The sequence below is a fragment of the Eurosta solidaginis genome, chromosome 3, assembly GCF_040869045.1.
Source record: "Eurosta solidaginis isolate ZX-2024a chromosome 3, ASM4086904v1, whole genome shotgun sequence".
Lineage (NCBI taxonomy): Eukaryota > Metazoa > Arthropoda > Insecta > Diptera > Tephritidae > Eurosta > Eurosta solidaginis.
In genome coordinates, this window is record NC_090321.1 from 2,491,953 (window position 1) to 2,514,159 (window position 22,207).

A 22,207-nucleotide genomic window follows, 5' to 3' on the forward strand; every position below is an offset into this window, starting at 1 on the left:
TGAAAAATTTGAAATAATTAATTAAATGACGTTCTCAGATTAAAGCAATTTTTAATATTGCGACGAATATGAGCATCACTAATTTATACTCACATCACTAAGGTTATTAAATAAAGGCACAACAACAATAAACCAAGCTGCCACTCCTGTATACGTAAACAAATCAATCACCATTTACTCACATATATACAAGGCAACGGAGAGATACGCACAAACATATGTAATCATCAGCCGAAATAGTACTCACATATACACACGCATATGGTTACAAACTACAAATATACATGTATATAGCTAATAACCAAGCATGAAGTTCGAGAAATTACTAAAGCTTAGTAGGGGTATGCGAATGAAGCAGCGGAGAGTATAAAAGCAGCACAAGCTGATAATTCAAACATTTTCTATGCAACTGCCTCGTCTCCGGATCAGCTTAGCTTTATTTTATTTACTTATTTATTTAAATATTTTCCTAGCACAACAATTTGGTAAATTATTTTACAGTGCTAGTCAGGAATTGTAAATAGCTAAATTTAAAATGAATTAATATGACAATAGAATTAACAACAAGTAAATAAACAATACAACAATAATATTAGTAAAAATAAATATAATACTTATACAAATATGATTATTAGATTAAGCAAGTAGAGACCAGCATTAAGACAATAGGGGGAAAAGAAAAAGGAAACAAGATGACGAGATAATACAATTTCATTAGCAAAAATACAAAAATAGTTTCGGCTTACAAATCATTGTAAAAAGTGGTTAGCTTTATACCAAGAGATCTACTTTTTTCATTTATTCTTGAATAGATTTGATAGAGCTTCATGCGAACACGCCCTATAGACGATATATGAACCGCTGAGTGAAAGAAATATCATCCTATTTTGGCTGCCCTTTGAAAACAACCTATCCGAAAATGCAATATATTTTGACTTTGGGTTGTGTTTATCAACGGACTGAGACACGCCGTTTTTGGAACAAACTCGAGGTGGGGCGTTTTGGAACTGACAGCCGTATATAATGATATTCCCCTCAGCCTTCGATATAGTCTGAGTGATGTTTTCTACAAACTCTTGTTGTTGTAACTGTAAAACATTCCCTGGAGGTTAGATATGCAGATAGATCGTTGTGAGGGTATAGCACTGCGAGCTATAGGTCTATTGTGCCCTTATTCTCTTCACAGCGCCTCGTCCAAACCGAGTTCCCTGAGGAGTCTCAAATGGTGCTCGGCTTCTTGTTTGCGCGATTCAAGGATCCTAAGACTTCTCGCGACCGCGTCACGTAAAGGATGGATGAGGCTATTAGACCACGTACCTTGTTTGTGCATGGGGCTTTTTAGTCTGCAGTGACCTGTGAGTATGACTCTTAAAATTCTAAGGCTGCTTTTTGGGAGGTTTACATACATAAATGTAAGGCGCGATAACCTCCGAAGAGGTCTAAGGCCGAGCTTCTCTTCCAATTTGCGTCGTGCTCCTGTTGTTGTTGTAGCATTGCTTCGCCCCACCTAACAGGCGCGACCGATCACAAATTGTCATCAATATCCTCTAACGGGAGTCCAAGGAAACTTGCCGTTTCAACAGGGGCGGACCATAAGTAAAAGGGTGTTAGAGGCGTTGGTTCCACTTTACAATTAGAGATGGTTGGTGTCATGTGGGGACACATTGCAACCGGAACATACATTTTGTATGTCGGGGTTGATTCTGGATAGGTAAGAGTTTAACCTGTTACAGTATCCAGAACGAAGTTGAGCAAGAGTGACACGCGTTTCCCTGGGGAGTATGCGTTCCTCTTCCACGAGTTTTGGATACTTTTCTTTAAGTACTGGATTCACCGGGCAATTCCCGGCATAAAGGTCCGACGCCTGTTTATACAGTTCACCAAGGACCTGCTTGCGTTTTTTCGCTTCATACGGCTGGGTTCTCAGGTGCCGTATTTCCTCAAAATGCTTACGGAGATGACTCCTTAGGCCCCTAGGCGGTGCTGGTTCATCAATCAGATGTCTGTTGGGATGCTCAGGTTTCTGGGTATTCAACAGGAACTGTTTGGTCAGCATCTCATTTCTCTCCCTGATGGGGAGTATTCTCGCCTCATTATGCAGATGGTGTTCTGGGGACATAAGAAGACAGCCCGTGGCAATTCTGAGAGCAGTATTTTGGCAGGCCTGTAGCTTCTTCCAGTCGGTAATTTTTAGGCGTGGCGACCATATGGGTGACGCATAGCACGTAATCGGCTGACTAATTGCTTTGTATGTAGTCATGAGCGTTTCTTTATCTTTTCCCCAGGTACTGCCAGCGAGGGATTTGAGGATTTTGTTACGGCTCTGAATTCTCGGAACAATTGCGGCTGCGTGCTCACCAAAATGTAGATCCTGATCAACCGTCACACCCAAGATTTTGGGGTGTAGGACAGTCGGTACCGTAGTGCCATCGACGTGGATGTTCAAAATGGTCGACATTTGGGACGTCCATGTTGTACATAAGGTCGCGGAAGATTTAGTCGGTGATAATGCCAGGTTTCGCGAGGCGAAAAAACTGGAGAGATCAGGGAGGTAGCCGTTTATTTTATTTCATAGCTCATCGATCTTTGGGCCTGGGCCTGTGGCCATTATTGTGCAGTCATCGGCGTAGGAAACGATTGTGACTCCTTCCGGTGGTGAAGGTAGCTTAGATATGTAGAAATTAAACAAAAGTGGGGATAGGACACCACCCTGTGGCACCCCTTGTTTAATTCTCCTTGGTTTTAATGTTTCGTTTCTAAATTGCACCGATGCCTGCCGACCACCCAGATAATTTGCGGTCCACCTTTTAAGACATGGGGGAAGGGTAGACCATTCCAGGTCTTGCAGGAACGAGCCATGGTTGACCGTATCAAAAGCTTTTGATAGGTATAGCGCTACGAGTACTGTTCTATGGTGGGCGTATTGATTTAAACCGCAATTTATCTGGGTGCTAATGGCATTTAGCGCGGTGGTAGTGCTATGGAGTTTTCTGAAGCCATGCTGATGAGAGGCTAGCTGCAAATTTGCTTGGAAATAAGGGAGCAAAATGGCTTCAAGCGTCTTTGCTACTGGCGATAGGAGAGATATCGGACGATACGTCTCTCCTATGTTATATTGCGTTCGGCTTTCCTTTGCCGAACCAGAACTCACCCTCGATTACCTGGAAGTAATCCCAGCGCCATGCTACGTCCAAATTCTACATCGTGGAGGGCGCCGCCTCCATATTGTCGCCATATTTGTCCACTAAACTTCTTTTCTAGGCGGTCTTCTTCGCCAGACACTCATTTGCGATACAAATAAAAACTCCGTACAAACATTACTTATTTACTTCGTTTTATTTAAAACAAAATTTAGAAACGCGTGTGTCGCTTACAGTGCCGAAAAATATAATGATGGTGGTGAAATATGAAAATGGCGAGGGCACTATTGCAAATCGACATTTTCATATTTCACCCCACATATGTATCTTAAGCTGGAGACATTGGTGCTTTATCGGTAACCGTATCGGTAACCTTATAACAGCTGATTCGACCAACCTTATGAGAATCAATGCAATCGATTATTGGTGCCGGTAAGGTCGTAACCGTATCGTAGCCAACCAATTGGGTTTTGGTTTACCGTCGTAACGATAAACAGCTGATTACGTTAGGGATACGGATACAGCGATACGACATACGGCACCAATGACTCCAGCTTTATTCTTTCTCCCTTACAGCCTTAAGACTCCATTACTGATACTTAGCATAGACTTGACTTGGCTTGCGAACTGTCACTTACAGTTCTGTTAAATGAACATTGCATGTTACTGATTACTCAAAAGTTAACTTGACTTAGAAGTCTGTTGAATTTTGATTTTCTATGTAAGTTCTAAGTGACGTTTACATTTTGAGATGCCATTTGTTTGATTCCATTTCATTTTGACATTTTGTCATACAAATTGACATTTATTTAAAAATAAATTTCAACGCTGATTATGATGCCAGATTTTTTGCGCCAAGTGGAGTATAATCGTGGCTAAGTTGCCAAGTTTACGCCAAGTCAAGTCAAGTCTATGCTAAGTATCAGTAAAGCCGGAGTCATTGGTGCCGTATGTCGTATCGCTGTATCCGTATCCATAACGCAATCAGCTGTTTATCGTTACGACGGTAAACCAAAACCCAGTTGGTTGGCTACGATACGGTTACGACCTTAGCGGCACCAATAATCGATTGCATTGATTCTCATAAGGTTGGTCGAATCAGCTGTTATAAGGTTACCGATACGGTTACCGATAAAGCACCAATGTCTCCAGCTTAATGGGGGCTTTACGATGGCTGAATACTTATTTATGTATATATTTCCTATTCCTCTTAGTATTCAAAATGACATGTTTTGTGATGAAAGTTATAGTGTTGCCAAATGTGTCATTGAAAAGATGGCTTGGGTCATTTTACCATTACATCTTCCTTTTTGGGGAAAAGAGGAATTGACAAAGTGATCAGTTTTGTCACATTCTTCTTTGGCCATAAACTTATAAAAATTGTTGCGAATAAACGAGTATATATTTATATTAGGGTGTACCTCCCTTTTTTAATTCGTTGGTTCGGAACCATTTTTATTATTAATTGAAAAAAAGAACTTAGAACTAAAATACTTGAATTTTAGTTACATTTTTGTTGAAAATATTCTGTTTGTTGTTTGTGTTTTTTTTTTTTGAATTTTTCTTTGTACAGTATGTATATTTTAATATCAACTTAAGGTTTTTTCGTTTATAAAGTATTAATTTGTTACATGTAGAATATGTTTTTGTTTGTAGCTTGGTAAATACAATTTGTTCGATAATAGGCTAAACTTTTGTTAAACGTTTTTTTTTGCTTGTACTATAATTTTGATAGGTTACATTTTTCATTTGAATATGCAAAATTTCAGTGCTATTTTTTTTTTTTTAACAATTTTTGTTGAACCTTCGTGGCTGCTTAAATGCTAGTGCATACTAAAAAAAATTTGGAGTTATTTTTCAATCAAATTTAAAGTTTTATCGAAGTATGAAAGTAATGTTAATTTACTTTACTTAGGCGATTTTTATGTACTACTTTTTCTTTGTTTTTAGCTTCATCGAAAATAGTTACGTTAGGTTCGTTAATTTTAGTTATTGTAAACGGACCTTGATAAATATTTTCGTGTTTATGATGTGGTTCTTTCTGTAAAAGTACTTTATCTCCTATTTTGGCAACTAAAGGTCGTGCCGTTTTATCGTACAGATTTTTACTTTGTAATTTATTTTTATTAGTTAGGTTTTGTGCCATTTTGTGCGTTTTCTGCATTCTATACTTAACTTCTTTGGCATAGTTTTCGACATTATAAATTGGGTCAATTGTTTCTTTTGTCAATTCATTAGGCAAAGTTGCCTTTTTCCCAAAAACTAACTCGAAAGGAGAAAACTGATTGTCGAAAACTGTGCTACTCGTAGTGTTGTGTAGGAAAGTAAAATATTTTAAATAAACATCCCAATCAGAAAAAGTATCTTTTAAATATGCACGTAAGTATTCATTAAAAACTCTATGATTACGTTCAATCGTGCCAACAGTTTCGTGATGGTATGCAGTTGACAAATTATGTTCAATATTTAGAAGTTTAGTTAATTCTTCGAATAAATCATTTTTAAGTTCTGTACTAAATCTGATTTTATGGCATTCATTGTGCCGTAAGTTAAAATTAATCCTTCAAAAATTGCTGAAGCGATTGTTTTTGCCGATTGGTCTGGCACAGCGACTGTTACTAGGTATTTAGTCATGTCGCAAATCATGGTAAATGCGAACTTGTTACTATATTTGGACTCAGGTAGGGGTCCTATTGTGTCAATTATTAGTATATCAAATGGTTTACAAGGAGTTGGTGTCAAAACAAGTTTTTCTTTTGTTTTAGGTTTAACCTTGTTTAAGAGACAATTTTTACAATTTTTGATATATTTCGATATATCGCGAGTCATATCTTTCCAATAAAACTTTGCTCGTAGTTTTGCGTAAAGTCTTTTCATTCCGCAATGTCCACCAAAAATGGGATCATTATGGTAAATTTTCATTAGCTTTAATTTTGTATCTTCATCTGTTACTGTCTCCACTGGATGTGTTAGAATAATTTCTAATGATTTTAAAATTTTATTTCCAATATTTTTGAAATTTGTAATAGTATAATGTTCGAACAAAATATCGTTTTTAGGCCATTCAATTTGCTTAATTTTGCGTTTGCCGGCTTCTGATTCAAACCTCGAAAGTAATTTCTCTAAAGTCATTATTTCGTTAACAAGCTCAAAACTAAGTAACTCGAGTTTCTTATGTTTAATATGCGCAAAAATTCTTAAATTCGTTTTTTTATTATTTTTATCGTACGTAATTGCAGATCTATTTGTGGGACTTTTTTCGAAAAATTAAATGAAAATTTGTCGTAGACATGTAAAGTAATTCGTTTTTCGTCGTTTTTGTCTGTTTTAATATGAAGATTATTGTCGTTTGTCATTGATCTTGTCTGAACTACTAAAATTTGTTGTTTAGCTTCTTTAATTTCATCGATAGTGATGCGCGATAGTGCATCAGCACAAACGTTTGATTTACCCTTTATATATACAATAGTAAAGTTATATTCAGATAGTTCCAGTCTTATCCTTGAAAGTTTTGAATATGGGTCATTCATGTTGAATAAGTATACTAGAGGTTTATGGTCTGATTTTACAATGAAATGGGTGCCATAAACGTATGGTCGAAATTGCTTGATTACAAAGTAAATAGCTAAAAGCTCTAATTCTATAATGGTTTTTTTCTGTTCGGCTTTATTAAATGCTTTAGAAGCGAAACAAATTGGTAAATCACTACCTCGTTGTTCTTGACTCAAAATAGCGCCACATCCAGTCGTGGAAGCATCAACTGTAATAATGAATTGTTTAGTAAAATCTGGATATTGAAGTAATTTTGGTGAAAGTAACGCTGCTTTCAATGATAAAAATGCTCTTTCGCACTCAACATCCCATACAAATACAACTCTTTTTCTGCTTAATCGATTCAGAGGCGCTGACATAGACGCAAAATTAGGTATAAACCGTCTGTAATAGTTTGCAAACGCGACGAATCGTCGTACCGCGTGTTTGTCAGTCGGTTTTGTATACTTTTTAATTGCGTTTATTTTAGAGGCGTCTGGCAACAAACCTTTTTCTGACCATTTGTGACCTAAAAATGTAACTTCCGGGCGTAAAAAGTTGCATTTATTTGGGTTAAGTTTGAGATTGAAAGACCTACAAGTATCAAAAACTTTTGAAAGTTTTTTAATGTGGTGTGCTTCACTACAACCTATGACGATAATATCGTCGACGTACAAAAATGCGACGTTGGGTGGTATACCCGAAAAAGCTATTGTCATCATTCGTGAGAATTAATTTGGTGCTATGTTTAAACCCAATGGAAGCACTTTCCATCTAAATGCGCCGCGGTCAGTGCTGAAGACGTAATGTCACGAGAGTTAGGATGCAAGGGGATTTGATGCAATCCTGAAAAAAGATCTAAAGTGGAAAAATACTTTGCTCTAACGAGATTGTCTAAAATATCGTCAACTCTAGCTAGTGGGAATTTATCAGCAATGAGTTTTTTGTTTACTGCGCGAAAATCTACGCACATACGATAAGCTTTTTGACCATTAGTATCTTTCTTTGGGACTACAATCAAAGGACTATTGTAATTGGAATAACTGGGTTAAATCAAATCGTTGTCTAACAATTTATTTACTTGGTGATTTATTTCTTTGCGTTGAGAGTATGGCAATCTATAGTTTTTAACATATACCGGCTCGTTGTCTGTCAATCTTAATTTTTGCTCGTAGAAGTTATTTAAAGTCATTTTGTCCGTGTCAAGAGCGAAAATTTCGGCATAATCTATGCAAGGGTCAAGTAATTTACTTGGAGCATGTTGAGGTATTTGATTTTTTAAAATCGAAGTTAGTTGTTCCGTACGTTTGTCTTCTGTTTCTGTCTTGTTAATTGTATAAACATTATAATTTGAAAGTTTTTCTGTCCGAATACTTTTTCTCTTCACATATTTTGTATCATCCGTGGTGTTAATGACTTTAATTATTGGGTTACTGGAATTAACAATGCGCCTAGCTGTGAAAACACCTTTTTCTGCGAGTCCACGAAAAGTGGCTCGGGTGAATCTCCTAAATCAAAAAGTCTGAATATTTCACATCTTGGAGGAATGATACAACTGTCGCTTTCTGTTCCGTGCAGGATTGGTATCGCTACTTTTTCATTACCTACCCAAAAGGAAATACTATTTCTTTCATAATTAATAATGCATTTGTTAATTTTCAGAAAATCTTTACCCAGTATGCCATCGGATGGAATATTAAAGTCTTTACTACATGTAAAGTATGTTTAATAGAAAAGTTAGAAAAATTTAAATTTGCTGTGATTTTACCTAAAGTAGAAACTGAATTAGAAGTGACACCGGTAATGTTAATAATGTCGTTCGTATTTAAGGCTATATTTCTGTCTAAACATGATATCTTTATTAAAGAAATGCCCGCTTGAGTGTCTACTAGAAAAACAAAATTTTTGTGACTCGTTAAGTTGTAATTCAATGAAATCAGAGTAATTTAAATTTAAACAATAGATGCCTATTGGTGAGGGATGTTCGCTTACTGGCTTAGTTCGTCCTCCCGCAGTGTTCGCTCCTGAGGGGCGCTGGCGTTTAAAGCGCGAACGTTTGCGTTTCTACCTCTACCATTGGCTGATCTCGAATTGTTACCTCTATTGTTACTATTATTTTGATTTGAATTGGAATTTGTATTTGGACGCGTATTATTATTGTTGTTATTCTGGTATCTATTTCCATTATAATTCCTATATCTTTGACTATTGTTGCCGTTATAGTTGTTATTATATGAAAATGAACTATTATTATTTCTATAACCAGTATAGCCGCGGTTTGGGTAAAAACGTCGACAACTACCACGTGAATTTCTGAATGTGTTGTTACCACGTGATCGAAAAGCTAAAACCTGACGTTCAGTTACTTCGTTGTTTTGTTCTACAATTAATTTTGCTACCACGTCTTTCGGATCTGTAAATGCCGTTGAGGCTAAAATGGTTTTTACTAAATTGGATTTTGCGTTTAAACTACACGCGTTAACAGTTTGTTCGACTGCCATTTCATGAGCTTTCGCTTGAGTGATCCCTTCAATAATAAGAGACCGCTCAAGTGAGTCAGCTAAATCTTCAACTTTTTTGGCAAAATCTGTATAATTATTATTGTTAACGTGCAACGCTGCAATTCTCCCTGCTACAACTTTCGAGTTGTCCGGTTTGATCCTACGTAGAGCTGTTTTAATTTCATTGACTGAAGTTACTTGTGTTGGTATTGCTTCACGGGCTTTACCCTCTAATTTTGATTTTAAGAACGCTATAAAAGTATCATTTAAATCTGCAGTAGCGAATTGTTCAAGTAATGCAATTTTGTCTATAAAAGAATCAAGTGCTAGAGGATCACCACTGTAGTTTTCTCTAATAGAATTAGCACATGTGTTAATGAAAATTCTCTTTTCCTCAGCTGTTGCCATGATTTGATCGTTAAGATCTGGAGCTGAATTAGCAGAAAGTGAGGCCACGTTTGTACTATTTGAATCGTTAAGATCTGATTTTAAAGTAGAAGAAGTTGAAGTTAAAATTTCACTATTTGAATCGTTAAGATTTGAAACTAAATTAGAAGTTAAATTTTTAATGGAAGAATTTTCGAAGCCTAAGAAATCTGCTGACAACGATAACTTATTTTCCTGTTTGGTGACTTTTTCGGTCGAAGATGAAGTTAAACTTTCGTAGCTTGAGGCTGATTTATCGGAATCGGATTCTGAATCTGCACTCGCTTACCACTTCTAAGGTTGTACATATGAAATTAATGAAGCACTTGTTTCAATGTTGAATTTATATTTGAAGCTGAAGTGTTGAGGAAAAAGAAAAAAAATGTTGTACAAAGGGAACTGATTTACAGTTGAATAATCGCTAAAGAAATATTTAACAATTTATTAGAAGAATTAATTGAAACTGCTGTATTTGTATGTAAAATCTGTAAAAAGTAATTGATTTTAAAATGGCTCAAAAGTATGTAAGTATTAATTGGTAAAAATTCCAAAATGTAATCACGGACGCACCGCTTTATTCAAAAAAAATCTCAATCTGGTTTTCACGGAACCACCGCATGTATTAAAAATTGAATTGGTTTTTCACGGAACCACCGCATGTAATAAAAAATCTTAATTGGTTTTTAACCGAACTACCGCATGTATCAGAAAAAGTTAATTGGTTTTTAACGGAACCACCGCATATTGTCAAAAAAAAAATTACTTGGTTTTTAACAAACCACCGTTTATATAAAAAAATCAATTGGCTTTTCACAAACCACCGTTATGTCAAAATCCAAAATAAAATTATGTATACATATACGTAAATGTATGTAGAAAAAATTTGCAGAAAAACTACATTGACATATGTAAGTAAAATAGTAATATACTTAAATGCTGCTTCCGCGGTTTTGTCTTAGTCGCTGCTGCTTCTTCTGCTGCGTTGCTGTTGCGATGTTGGTGCTGCTGCTACTGCGCTGCCAGTATTAATGCGCTGCTGGTGTTGTTGCTGCTGCTTCGTATATGCATATGGCGTGGTTTTTGTGCCGTTTTGTGAGTAGGTGGAGGAATGCCGTTAGAAATTCCGATGCTTGGTGGTACAGTTTGCCCTTACGTAGGCCAATTAGTTTTTCGAATTATAATTATCTTTTTTTTTTTTTTCTGTTTTTTTTTTTTTTTTAAATATCTTATCATTTCGGTAGTTTCTGTTTGTATTATCTCTGCTTCTTTTTATAGTCGTAGATTTAATTGAGAAAAAAATTTATTTCTGCTGCTTTTTATAAATTTTAGGTCGAAATTTAGTTAAATTAATTATGAATTTATGGACTTTAGTTAGGAATTTGTATTAACTCTGTTTTTCGTTTTAGATTTGCATGTATTTTATTAGAAAATTGTATTTCTTCTTTTTTTCGTTATAGATTTGCGTATATTTGTTAGAAAAATTAAATTATTTCCGTTTTTATTAAAAAATTTTAGATATTTGTTAGAAAAATGTTATTATTTCCGTTTTTATTAAAAAGTTTAGATATTTGTTAGAAAAATTTATTATTTCCGTTTTTATCAAAAATGTTTAGATATTTGTTAGAAAAATTTTATTATTTCCCTTTTTATTAAAAATTGTTTAGATATTTGTTAGAAAAATTTTATTATTTCCGTTTTTATTAAAATTTTTTAGATATTTGTTAGAAAAATTTTATTATTTCCGTTTTTATTAAAAATTTTTAGATATTTGTTAGAACAATTTTATTTAATTTGTTTTTTTTTTCCACTGCACCACCACTTTCCAAATTTTCACTCCACTCTACTCACCGTCGCTGCCAAATTTAAAAATGACCGAGGCTCCAGCCGCACGGTCGCCATATTGCGTTCGGCTTTCCTTTGCCGAACCAGAACTCACCCTCGATTACCTGGAAGTAATCCCAGCGCCATGCTACGTCCAAATTCTACACCGTGGAGGGCGCCGCCTCCATATTGTCGCCATATTTGTCCACTAAACTTCTTTTCTAGGCGGTCTTTTTCGCCAGACACTCATTTGCGATACAAATAAAAACTCCGTACAAACTTTAATTAGTTACTTGGTTTTATTTAAAACAAAATTCAGAAACGCGTGTGTCACTTACAGTGCCGAAAAATATGATGATGGTGGTGAAATATTGAAATGGCGAGGGCACTATTGCAAATCGACATTTTCATATTTCACCCCACATATGTATCTTAATCTTTCTCCCTTATAGGGCCCATACATTACACCAGCTTGCATGCACAATCGTGTCATTGCGCCAGCTGATTGACCGTGTGTGGGCCAGTGGTGTGATTGTGCCAGCCGATTGTGCTAAATCAAAACGAGTTTGATATTTTTATGATTGTGCACTCAGAATGGCGTCGTGGGTGTTGAAATTAGCACAGTCGACTTAAATATTTTGAGAGAACATCAACAACGCATAATAAACATGGCAAAAGAAAAACAGTTTTGGTGTGAATTTTTAGATTTATACCAGTCAATGCCAGCATTATGGAAAATTAAAAGCGATTACGCCTCATACGTTTTTTTTAAAGACAATAGCAATAATAATTGCTGCACAAATAACATCGTCATCCATATCTATTAACCAAAATCCACAACTTAACACGCTGAATGCCTCTAAACAAATGATAATTGTACAATCAAGATGGCATCGTATATGCTTCATTCATGATTGTGCAATCACATGGTTGTGCATGCAAGCTGGTGTAATGTATGGGCCCTATTACAGCCTTACGATGGCTGAATACTTATTTATGTATGACAATGACATGTTAGTGATGAAAGTTATAGTGTTGCCATATGTGTCATTGAAAAGATGACTAGTCATTTTACCATTACAGTTAGCTGGTTTCCCAGGCTTTAGTAGCGGGACCACCTTGGCCATTTTCCATTTCTCGGGTATGACAAAGGTGGAAAGAGACAGGTTGAAGACATGCGCTAAATATTTGAAACCCTCTTTCCCTGGGCTTTTAAGCATCGGCATGGCTATGCCGTCTGGGCCCACTGCTTTGGATGGTTTAGCGCGACCAATGGCGTCCTCAACCTCTTTAGCGGTGATGGTGATTGGTGACGCGCTGAATTTGTGTTTATGTGCGTGTCTATTGGCTCTCCGTCTATCTTTGTCGACCGTAGGATGCATTATATATTGTCGGCAGAAAGCGCTCGCGCATTTTTTCGCATCCGACAGCCCCTTGTCGCCAAAGGCGATGGAAACTTTGTCTTTGTGCTTAGTCGGATTAGATAGGGACTTTACGGTGGACCAAAGTTTACCCACACCGGTAGAGAGGTTACAACCTCTTAGGTGCTCCTCCCATTTCGTGCTCCTCTTGATTTTCCCTACAAATTGGCCGGACGGGACCTACATGTTTTATGCCGACTCCGAACGGCATCTGCAAGGCGGAGCACGCTACCATCACACAACATTGGGAGGTTTATCATGGTTTTATAAAGCTTTGTGTTATAAGTGCCTTTGTCTATCGTTGTTGTTGTTGTAGCGATAAGGACACTCCCCGAAAGCCTTGGGGAGTGTTATCGATGTTGATTTGCGCTACACAACCCCTTGAATCAATTTGGTATTTTAGCCGCTTCTTACGACAGGCATACCTCCCGCGGGTATATTCTAAGCCCCCCAAGCCCGTACGCTTGCTTGAAGTTTAAGAGACTGTTATGGATGTTGCCAGTCATTTGCCGAATATGATTTCGCCACGCTCCGATTGAATTTCTGGACCCATTCCGACCAAGTCTTACTGCGGGAATATATTATTGCTTAATTATAAAATAGGCAGGTCTTTCATATATAGTTTCACATCGTTTCGCCCCAAACAATTAGCATGCAATTATTACACAGTAAAATTATCAAAGCAAACTTTACAACTACTTACAGCTTGAAAATCAAATTCAGTCAACACCACAACACCCTGTCGATCGCCGGAATAAAGTTTCATACCATTCTTGGACCATTCCACACAACTCACTGCACCAATATGTAAATCGCGTATAGTGTAACGCTCGATGGGTTTGGCGCGTGTAAATGGCGCCACCAAATTTAGGTCGGGCGGCAGCTGTTTTTGTATTTGGAAAATACTTACTTGACCGGTAGCATTACCTGCCGCTATCATATACTCCACTGTGCTAACAATTTTTAAGCGAGTGATGCGCGCTGCAAACTAGCAAATAGAAAAAAAAGAAAAAATTTGTAAATAAAACCATACTAGACACATAATAACAGACAGCTAGCTAACATAAATCTTGCATGTACCATGATGTGTGTGAGCGTGTGTCACTTATTTGGGTATAGATATCCTTTTTCATTTAGGAGCTTTGCGATGGATTAAAACTAGCAAATCTAAAGACTACTTTAGAATGAATGGGGAAAAAATTCTTATACTCACTTCTGTCCGCAGCTTCTGTAACTCGCCGGTATACCGATCATACCAAAAAACTATGCCTGCATCACTACCCAAAGCAATAAATTCGGGAATTGCATCAACACAAGTTATATTTAAATCGGCAGGGAAAAATCCAAGTGCGCGTGTCATACGCGGTGGTATTTTCTCCATTATATCTGTTAAAGGTGCCCATTCTCGTAATGAATACAATTCCTTGGAGCTCATCGAATGGTTAATTATTGCGTATTTCGTTAATTTAATCACTTTTTGTTATAACTAAACTTTCTTATTGTTTGTTTATTTACTTTACTCCTTTTTCCATTGTAAATTTTACCAAGTAGCGCAACTAACAGCTGATCGGTGAAAATTCGCACATTCACACGCACAGTTCTCGACTCAGTTTCAAAACAAAACTTTAGATTATTTAATTCAAATTTTAAAGTGAGATAATCCTTACATATTTATGTATACAGAATATATATGGCGTTTTTGTTGTTATTAAAACAATAGTTTTATTTATATTAAAGCTTTTATCATTTTTTTTTTTAACTTCGAAAAATCTCCGAACACCATTCCTTCATTATATGACATTCGACTGCCTAGTCCACTGCCTTCCACTCTATTCGCAACATAACCTCTACTTAAGCTGCCAAACTATATAGTAAACAATGCCTTTTTCTGCTTTATCGGCTGAGCAGGAAAACTTACTAGAGCATAACCGAATATCGCTTTTTCGTATTCGGCCAGACGGACCACGGTAAAAGCCGGAGTCATTGGTGCCGTATGTCGTATTGCTGTATCCGTATCCCTAATGTAATCAGCTGTTTATCGTTACGATGTTAAACCAAAACCCAATTGGTTGGCTACGATACGGTTACGAACTTAGCGTCACCAATAACCGATTGCATTGATTCTCATAAGGTTGGTCGAATCAGCTGTTAAAAGGTTACCGATACGGTAACCGATAAAGCACCAATGTCTCCAGCTAAAAGTGTAGAACAGCGGTCGGCTGCTAATTCGTGTCCAAAAATATCGGAAGAGGTGTCAAAAGAAGCATTCTAACCTCAGCATCAATAATCTGAAGTCTAAAACAGAAAAATTTTAACTCTGTCAGGAAGTATTCTCAGGTATACACAGCCGGGAGATTTGTGAAATGGCGTGTTTTTCCTTCATATCCTTTGATTAGCTTTGATTATAAAAGCCAGAAATCATATTTACGGATTAACCTAGAGCTTTTGTCTCGCTGCCTCTATTTGAAGGAATATCTTAACTTATTGTTTCGCTTAATAATTCACAAACTTTTTGTAGTAAGATCTACGAAGCGAAGTACCACAACGACGCATGCTATGTAACTCCGGCAATTTTTGCTTTGCTTCATCCAACAGAAGAGCTCAACATGTGGCTGCACCTCTTTCTTGCTACACAAAGTATGTGGAATGTAAAGCGCATTTAAAGCCCAAATACATTCGACTTTTGTATCGTTTTGGCGCTTACGCTGCGTTAACAGCTTATATTATATGTACCAAGGCGAATTTAGTACCAGGTGATTGGTTTAAGCGTAAACGTCTATAGACACAGCTATTAGCCGTGTTTTTTTATACACGCGTATACGTTTCGTTTGCGCGTGAAAAAAACGCCTATCCTCGCTTAGATAATGCCATGGTTCAACTATATACAGGTTGGCTCATCTGTAAAGCAACAAAATATGTCTGTTCAAATTGTCAAAATTAAAACTTAGCAGTTTTTGTATGTGTAAGTAAAATGTTGCCAATGTGTTGATTTCATTTTGAGTTTGCCATCTCCTTTTGACAATCCCTTCGACCATGCAATGACATAAATAAAATCAGCTGATGAGATGAGCCAACCTGTACATAATTGAACCATGGATAATGCTTAGGAGACCCATCTAGCGGCTGTGGTTAAACAACTAGCTACAGCAACAGGGTGTACCGAAAAGCGGAGACACAACGCTCTGATGGCCATAGGGTATAACATATAGCTGAATCAGTTGCGATGAATTGTGGACACACATAGAATACATAGAATTAGCGTAGAGGGTGAAACAAAGACACATATTTCAGTTTCATCTGAGTATAATGCGTATTGAAATTTAGTAGTACAAAATTTATGCGCACCAATTTCAGAGGTGTATTTAAAGTTTGTCGCTTAGCAGTCCATATAAAGCTTAAGAGTAAACGAATATACGCGTGTTAAAAAGCACGGCTATTATTGGAATACATAAGCTTGTGTTTAACGCACCTATATGAAAAATGTCATTGTGCCGCGGCCTTACAGTCGAACATATTTGTGACCTTAGTACATTGTCATAGTGTACAAGTACAAGTGTGTTGACTTCTTTCTGACAGGCACTCGCTTAAGTGAGCATAACGGGAAAATCTGGGTTGCCATTGTTGTTTGGGTTGAAAACGGTCATTTAGGGTTCTGTGCAGAGACGTAAAAGATTGAAACAGGGTTTATGTAGTCACAAAAGTGTTGCTCCTGTTCCACAGCATTTTAATTTTAGATCATGGCGAAAAGTGTTCAGTTCAGAGTTATTCATTTTCATTAAAAGTTTAATTTATTACGGAGGGTTACTCCTTTAAGTGTAAAAAGCAGAGAAAACGTATAGTTTTTCTAATTATTGTGAAAAACTTTAATTTGAATTTCTGTACCCAAGTTTACTATATTTGTATAACACAAGAATCTGGAGGTCAATTCCTTAACTATGAAAAACTGAAAAATCTACACTTATCGAAAACTCATTTGCACACACAATTTTCACTTTGAATTTAGTTCTGTTTTTATGCACAAAATTTTGAAACTAAAAACAAAATTTTCATTTGTCAGAAAAAATAAAGAAAAAACGGCCTAATGTCAAAAAACCCTATGAAATACAAACTGGCTTGTGTATTTCGTGGGTTTTTATATTATATTAATATATAAGAAACACATGTTACACAATTGAGGCCAATGGACTCCTAAACTACTAAACCGATTTTGAATTTGTTTTACACCCCGTTTGTAGTTTGATCTAACTTGAAATATAGGATAGGTGACTGGGTGACTAGGGTCTCGAGATATAGGCCAAAACGTGGATCCGGGTGCCCCTAGAATGTGTTTATAGAATATGGATATCAAATTAAAGCTATGGATGATTGCTTTAGCAGAGGGTAATTTTCCTACCCGTGGGTGACTAGGGTCTCGAGATATAGGCCAAAACGTGGACCAGTGGATGCCTAGACAGTGTTTATACAATATGGATATCAAATGAAAGCTGTTGATGAGTGCTTTAGTACAGAGTAATATATTATCCAGAGACGGACTGGGACTGGGATTAGGACTAGGGCTGGCACTGAGACTCGGAGTGGGACTTGGACTGGGACTGGAATAAAATACATACCACCTTCTGGGACACGCAATAAGGGATGCAGAAGAATGAGAAGAAATTGAGAGAAGAGAAAAGAGAGAAGGAGATTGAGAAAGAGATAGAATGAGACGAAGATGGAGATAGATGAAGCGAAAAATATGGAGGGAGGAGTGAATAAAAGGATTAGGAAAAAGTTAAGAGGGAGGGAGGGCAGAGTCAGACGGAAAAAAATTATTAAAATGTATGCAGATTGGCCAAATTTAGGGCAGGACAACGTCTGCCGGGTATTCTAGTACCTTTATATTAAGTCGCTTTCATGTTTGTCCCCTCATTTCCTTACGAATTTTTGACCCACGGAAAAGTATTTTTCGGTAACTTCCCGTTGAGCTAGACACTTGATACTTAGAGCATAGTTCAGATCTCGGGAAGTTCCAATGCAAGTAAAAAAATCCGACAGGTGGCGCACGGGACGAGATATACAGAAAATTTATTTTAAAATGGAAATTTCGAATTTTAACTAACTTCTCGGTGATCCAGAGACTTGAGACTTAGCACATAGTTTGCGAGTCGGTGGCACTACAATTCGTGGAAAACAGAATGCCGCCAGGTGGCAGACGAATCGAGATAAACGAAAGTCCCTGAAGAAACGCAGGGAATTTTGCGATCGATTTTTAGGTAACTTCCCGGTGAGCTAGAGACTTGGAACTTGGGCGGGAGTCACAACCCGGTGACAATGCAATATTTGATCAAAAAAATTTGGCTAGATAGCGCATGGATCGAGATATTAAGAAAACTAGTTTTGATTTGGGAATCTTTCAATCCATTTTCAACTAACTTCCCGGTGACCTAGAGACTTGAAACTGAATCTTGCAATCGATTTTATACTAACTTCCCGGTGAGCTGGAGATAAAGTAGTATCATACAGGAGTTTTTTTTTTTTTTTTTTTGTGATTTAAGTTACTTCATTGCGTGTATATAAAATACCGGATGAAGATCGAATAAAATTCGAATTATTTGGCCAGCTCGAAAGCTAAAACGCCAACGCCAATTCTTCAGTTTAATTTTGTGATGTTATTATATATCTCGATTTAATGGTTTACTCCAAGTATTAATATTGATTTAATGGTTTACTCCAAGTATGCTAACTTTTTAGTTTTAAGTTAAATTTTTTGTCAATTCGCTTCCCTCACTGTCCGCCATTTTGTTGTCAACCGCATGAATCGCGTCCCTTTATTGCACGCGGTTGAACTGTGGGGAAACGAACTTGACGCGACGACGTTTAAATACGAAGTGCATACAGGAGTTTGATTTGTTTGCATTTACAGCACCATTTTCTTTGCAGGAGACTTTCACAGCTACAAAAATTAAGGCGGATTTACATAGACGATTTGGCTGTGTTGCATTCATTAATTCATCTGTCGGGCGAAGTATCGAAAAATTTCCATAAATGCCTTCGTTGCGTGCCTACGCTTTGCGAACGCCGTACGAAAAACAATGAAACACCGTACGTTATCATTGCTTTGAAGCGACCCAAGCGTTTATATAATTTTGCCCTTATGCATTTGTGTAAACAGCCTTAGAAGTGAAAATATTCCATGTTACACGTGTGGCGCTTTATATTTTGACTTTAATTTAAATAAATTTTGCTTTCCGTATGTTTCCGCATTGTTGCAGGTTACAAATGTTCTAGTATTCTTATTTACGCGGAAATATATGCAACTTTTTCATGTGTAAATAGTACAAAGCTTTATTAAACTATTAAATGCAACTCAGCTTGCAGTACTCTTCTTACGAAAAATGCAACTCTAGACCTGAGATTTGCATCAGGTGAGCGAGGCTGTTTGTAGTTTTGACCATTGTGAATGATGACAAAGTGTGATCTCTTCTGCATAAACGTCAAAATTCCAAAGTGATTGGATCACCTGATTCGTATTTGACTATCGCTGTCTCATTCTGTATCTCTTTCTATCACCCGCTGAAGATAGGCGCCGCCATATTTAACAGCCTGTCAAAACGCTGAAAAGTAGCCATATTGAACAGCCTGTCAGGCAGTTGACAGATAAGAGATCACACTTTGTCATCATTCAAAATGGTTTTGACGTTTATCGCTTAGTTGACACACGTGTCTAGGTACACTATGACCATTGTTTACTATATAGTTTGGCAACTTAAATAGAGGTTTTGTTGCGAATAGAGTGGAAGGCAGTGGACTAGGCAGTCGAATGTCATATAATGAAAGAATGGTGTTCGGAGTCTTTTCAAAGTTAAAAAAAAAATGATAAAAGCTTTAATAAAAATAAAACTATTGTTTTAGTAACAATAAAAACGCCTTATATATTCTATATACACAAAATTCGTAAGAACTGTCTCACTTTAAAATTTGAGTTAAATAATCTAAAAATTTGTTTTTGAAACTGAGTCGAGAACTGTGCGTGTGAATGTGCGAATTTTCACCGATCAGCTGTTAGTTGCGCTACTTGGTAAAATTTACAATGACTATGACTAAAATGTAAACAAAAGGAAAGGCGCGCAGCGTACACCAAGTATTTCAACATAAAATCGGGAAAAGCATTTGAGGGAAGAAAGGGGTGCTGCTTTTGAAGGACCACGGATTTAGAACCAATTAAAAAAATGATGAAAAGGGATTCAACTCAACTAAATGCTAACAGTGAAGTTGCTACGGTTAAAGAGGAAGAAGAAACCAATGAAGTAGAATCGAAAGTACAACACTCGCCTAAAGCAAATTTTAAGTTTAAGCAGCAGGCGGAGGAGTCTATTGTCGGCAAGCAAGTAGTGGACAAAATTGATTCGCTCAAAACTCTTGGACCTTTTTTAGCTGCGCAAGATAATTCACGAAATACTGTGTACTTCCAGGATGTGCCAGAAATTTGCAAAACGGAACCTTGCATGTTGGGTGTCGATGAAGCTGGACGAGGTCCAGTGCTCGGACCCATGGTTTATGGTATTGCATTCTGCCCAATAAATTGCAAACAAGTATTAGTCGATTTAGGTTGTGCCGATTCAAAACAATTAACTGAGGAGAAACGTGAAACGATTTTCAACGACATGAATACCGCCGCAACGCCACGTGCATCTATTGGTTGGGCAGTGGAGGTGATATCACCTAATATAATTAGTACCAGCATGCTTCGACGGACCAAATGTTCACTAAATGAAGTATCCATGACTTCAGCTATTGGTTTAATAAAACGTGCTATGGAGGAAGGAGTAAACATTGAGGAGGTTTATGTTGATACTGTGGGGCCACCAGAGAAATATCAAGAAAAGTTGAAAAGCATATTTCCACAGTTTAAAATTACAGTGGCCAAAAAGGCTGACTCCACTTTTCCAATTGTATCGACCGCTAGTATCTGCGCTAAGGTTACACGCGATAATGCTTTGAAGGTGTGGAAGTTTCCAGAGGGTATACCGTTTACTTCGGCTAACTTTGGCAGCGGATATCCAAATGATCCGGTTACTAAATGTTTTCTTACCGAAAATTTGGATATGTTCTTCGGTTATCCGCGCCTTGTACGTTTCAGTTGGTCAACAGCCGAAAATGCGTTGGCTGATAAAGTTTATGATATGGAATTTGATGAGCCTGATGATCCAAAAATAAAGTATGCAGGTCCCAAGCTAACGCAGTTTTTCAAGGGCACAGCAAAAGTGGGGGAGGTGCATCGCAAGCCTTGTCGATTTTTTAGGGAACGTTGTTTGGATAATGTTACAGAATTTTAGTATTAATTATTCAAATTATTTATTTAATATTTTATTACGAACTATATTTAAAATAAATTATGTTTATACCAACCTGATCTTGTTGAAATATAGATAAGTAATGGTACGGCGAGTGCTGGCGATGAATAGTTAAAGGGTTTTGTTATCTGATGGTTGTATTTGCTTGGGGGAGTCAGTAACGAAGCATCTAATCAAGAATGATTTATTAACGATAAAACTTTGTATTCCATCCAGAAATCTGGGCATCCCCTATCTGATTGAAGAGGGCCCGCGATACAGGTGCTTAAGAAGTCGTTTTCGCAAGCATTATAAGGAAATACGGCACCTGAGAACTCAGCCGTATGTAGAAGAAAAAAACAAATTGGTCCTCAGTGATATCCACAAAAAGGCGTTGGACCTCTAACCCAGGAATTGCCCGACAAACATCGTTTTTAAAGATAAATACCCGAAACTCGCAGAAGATGAAAGCAATCTCCCTAGGGAGACGCGTATCATTCTAGCTCTACTTCGATATGGATACTGTAACAGGTTAAACTCTTACCTCTGCAGAATCAACCCCGACATACATAATGGATGTACTGCTTGCAGCGTGTCCCCACATAACACCAACCATCTTTTCAATAGCAATGTGGAACCAACGCCTCTAACACTGCACAGTTACAAGGTGAGCAAAATTATAAAGTACATATGTATGTATGTACATATACTATTAAATCAGTTGTCGGGATAAACTGTGATACCGAACCACGGGAATTATTAGTGCTGTCGGAATGGACGTGATTTCGAGCAGCTGATGTACATATATTTAACACACAATAAGTATGGTGCTGGTTACCGGAACGTACTGGATCTGCATCCGGCAAAGGACCATCAACATCGATAACACTCCCCAAGGCATTCGGAGAGTGTCCTTATCGCTACAACAACAACGCCACCCCTGTTGAAACTGTTCGTCAACTTGGACTCCCGTTAGAGGATATTGATGACAATTTGTGGGTGGTCGCACCTATCGGACGGGGCGAAGTATTGCTACAACAACATAGGTGGGTGGA

General features: G+C 37.2%; 2 protein-coding genes across 2 annotated transcripts in view; one reads left to right on the forward strand and one right to left on the reverse strand.

Moving 5' to 3' along the window:
* LOC137243095 (WD repeat-containing protein CG11141) overlaps nt 1-14,694 on the reverse strand; it is a 43,879-nt gene extending 29,185 nt beyond the window's left edge. Inside the window, exons 1-2 of the mRNA XM_067770313.1 lie at nt 14,054-14,694; nt 13,544-13,828 (exon numbers count right to left, since the gene is read on the reverse strand). Of these exons, the coding sequence (XP_067626414.1) occupies nt 13,544-13,828; nt 14,054-14,275 (507 nt within the window). The 5' untranslated portion in view covers nt 14,276-14,694. The remainder of the gene's footprint in view (nt 1-13,543; nt 13,829-14,053) is intronic.
* A 5,211-nt stretch (nt 14,695-19,905) lies between these two features.
* On the forward strand, nt 19,906-21,283 carry LOC137246184 (ribonuclease H2 subunit A). Its single transcript, XM_067777265.1, has one exon. The coding sequence runs from the start codon at nt 20,049-20,051 to the stop codon at nt 21,153-21,155; it is 1,107 nt and encodes a 368-aa protein (XP_067633366.1). The 5' UTR covers nt 19,906-20,048; the 3' UTR covers nt 21,156-21,283.
* Nucleotides 21,284-22,207: the final 924 nt, after the last annotated feature.

Bases quoted from the DNA above. Each gene is read 5' to 3' on its own strand.
- LOC137246184 (XM_067777265.1), top strand. From the start codon at position 20,049: ATGATGAAAAGGGATTCAACTCAACTAAATGCTAACAGTGAAGTTGCT.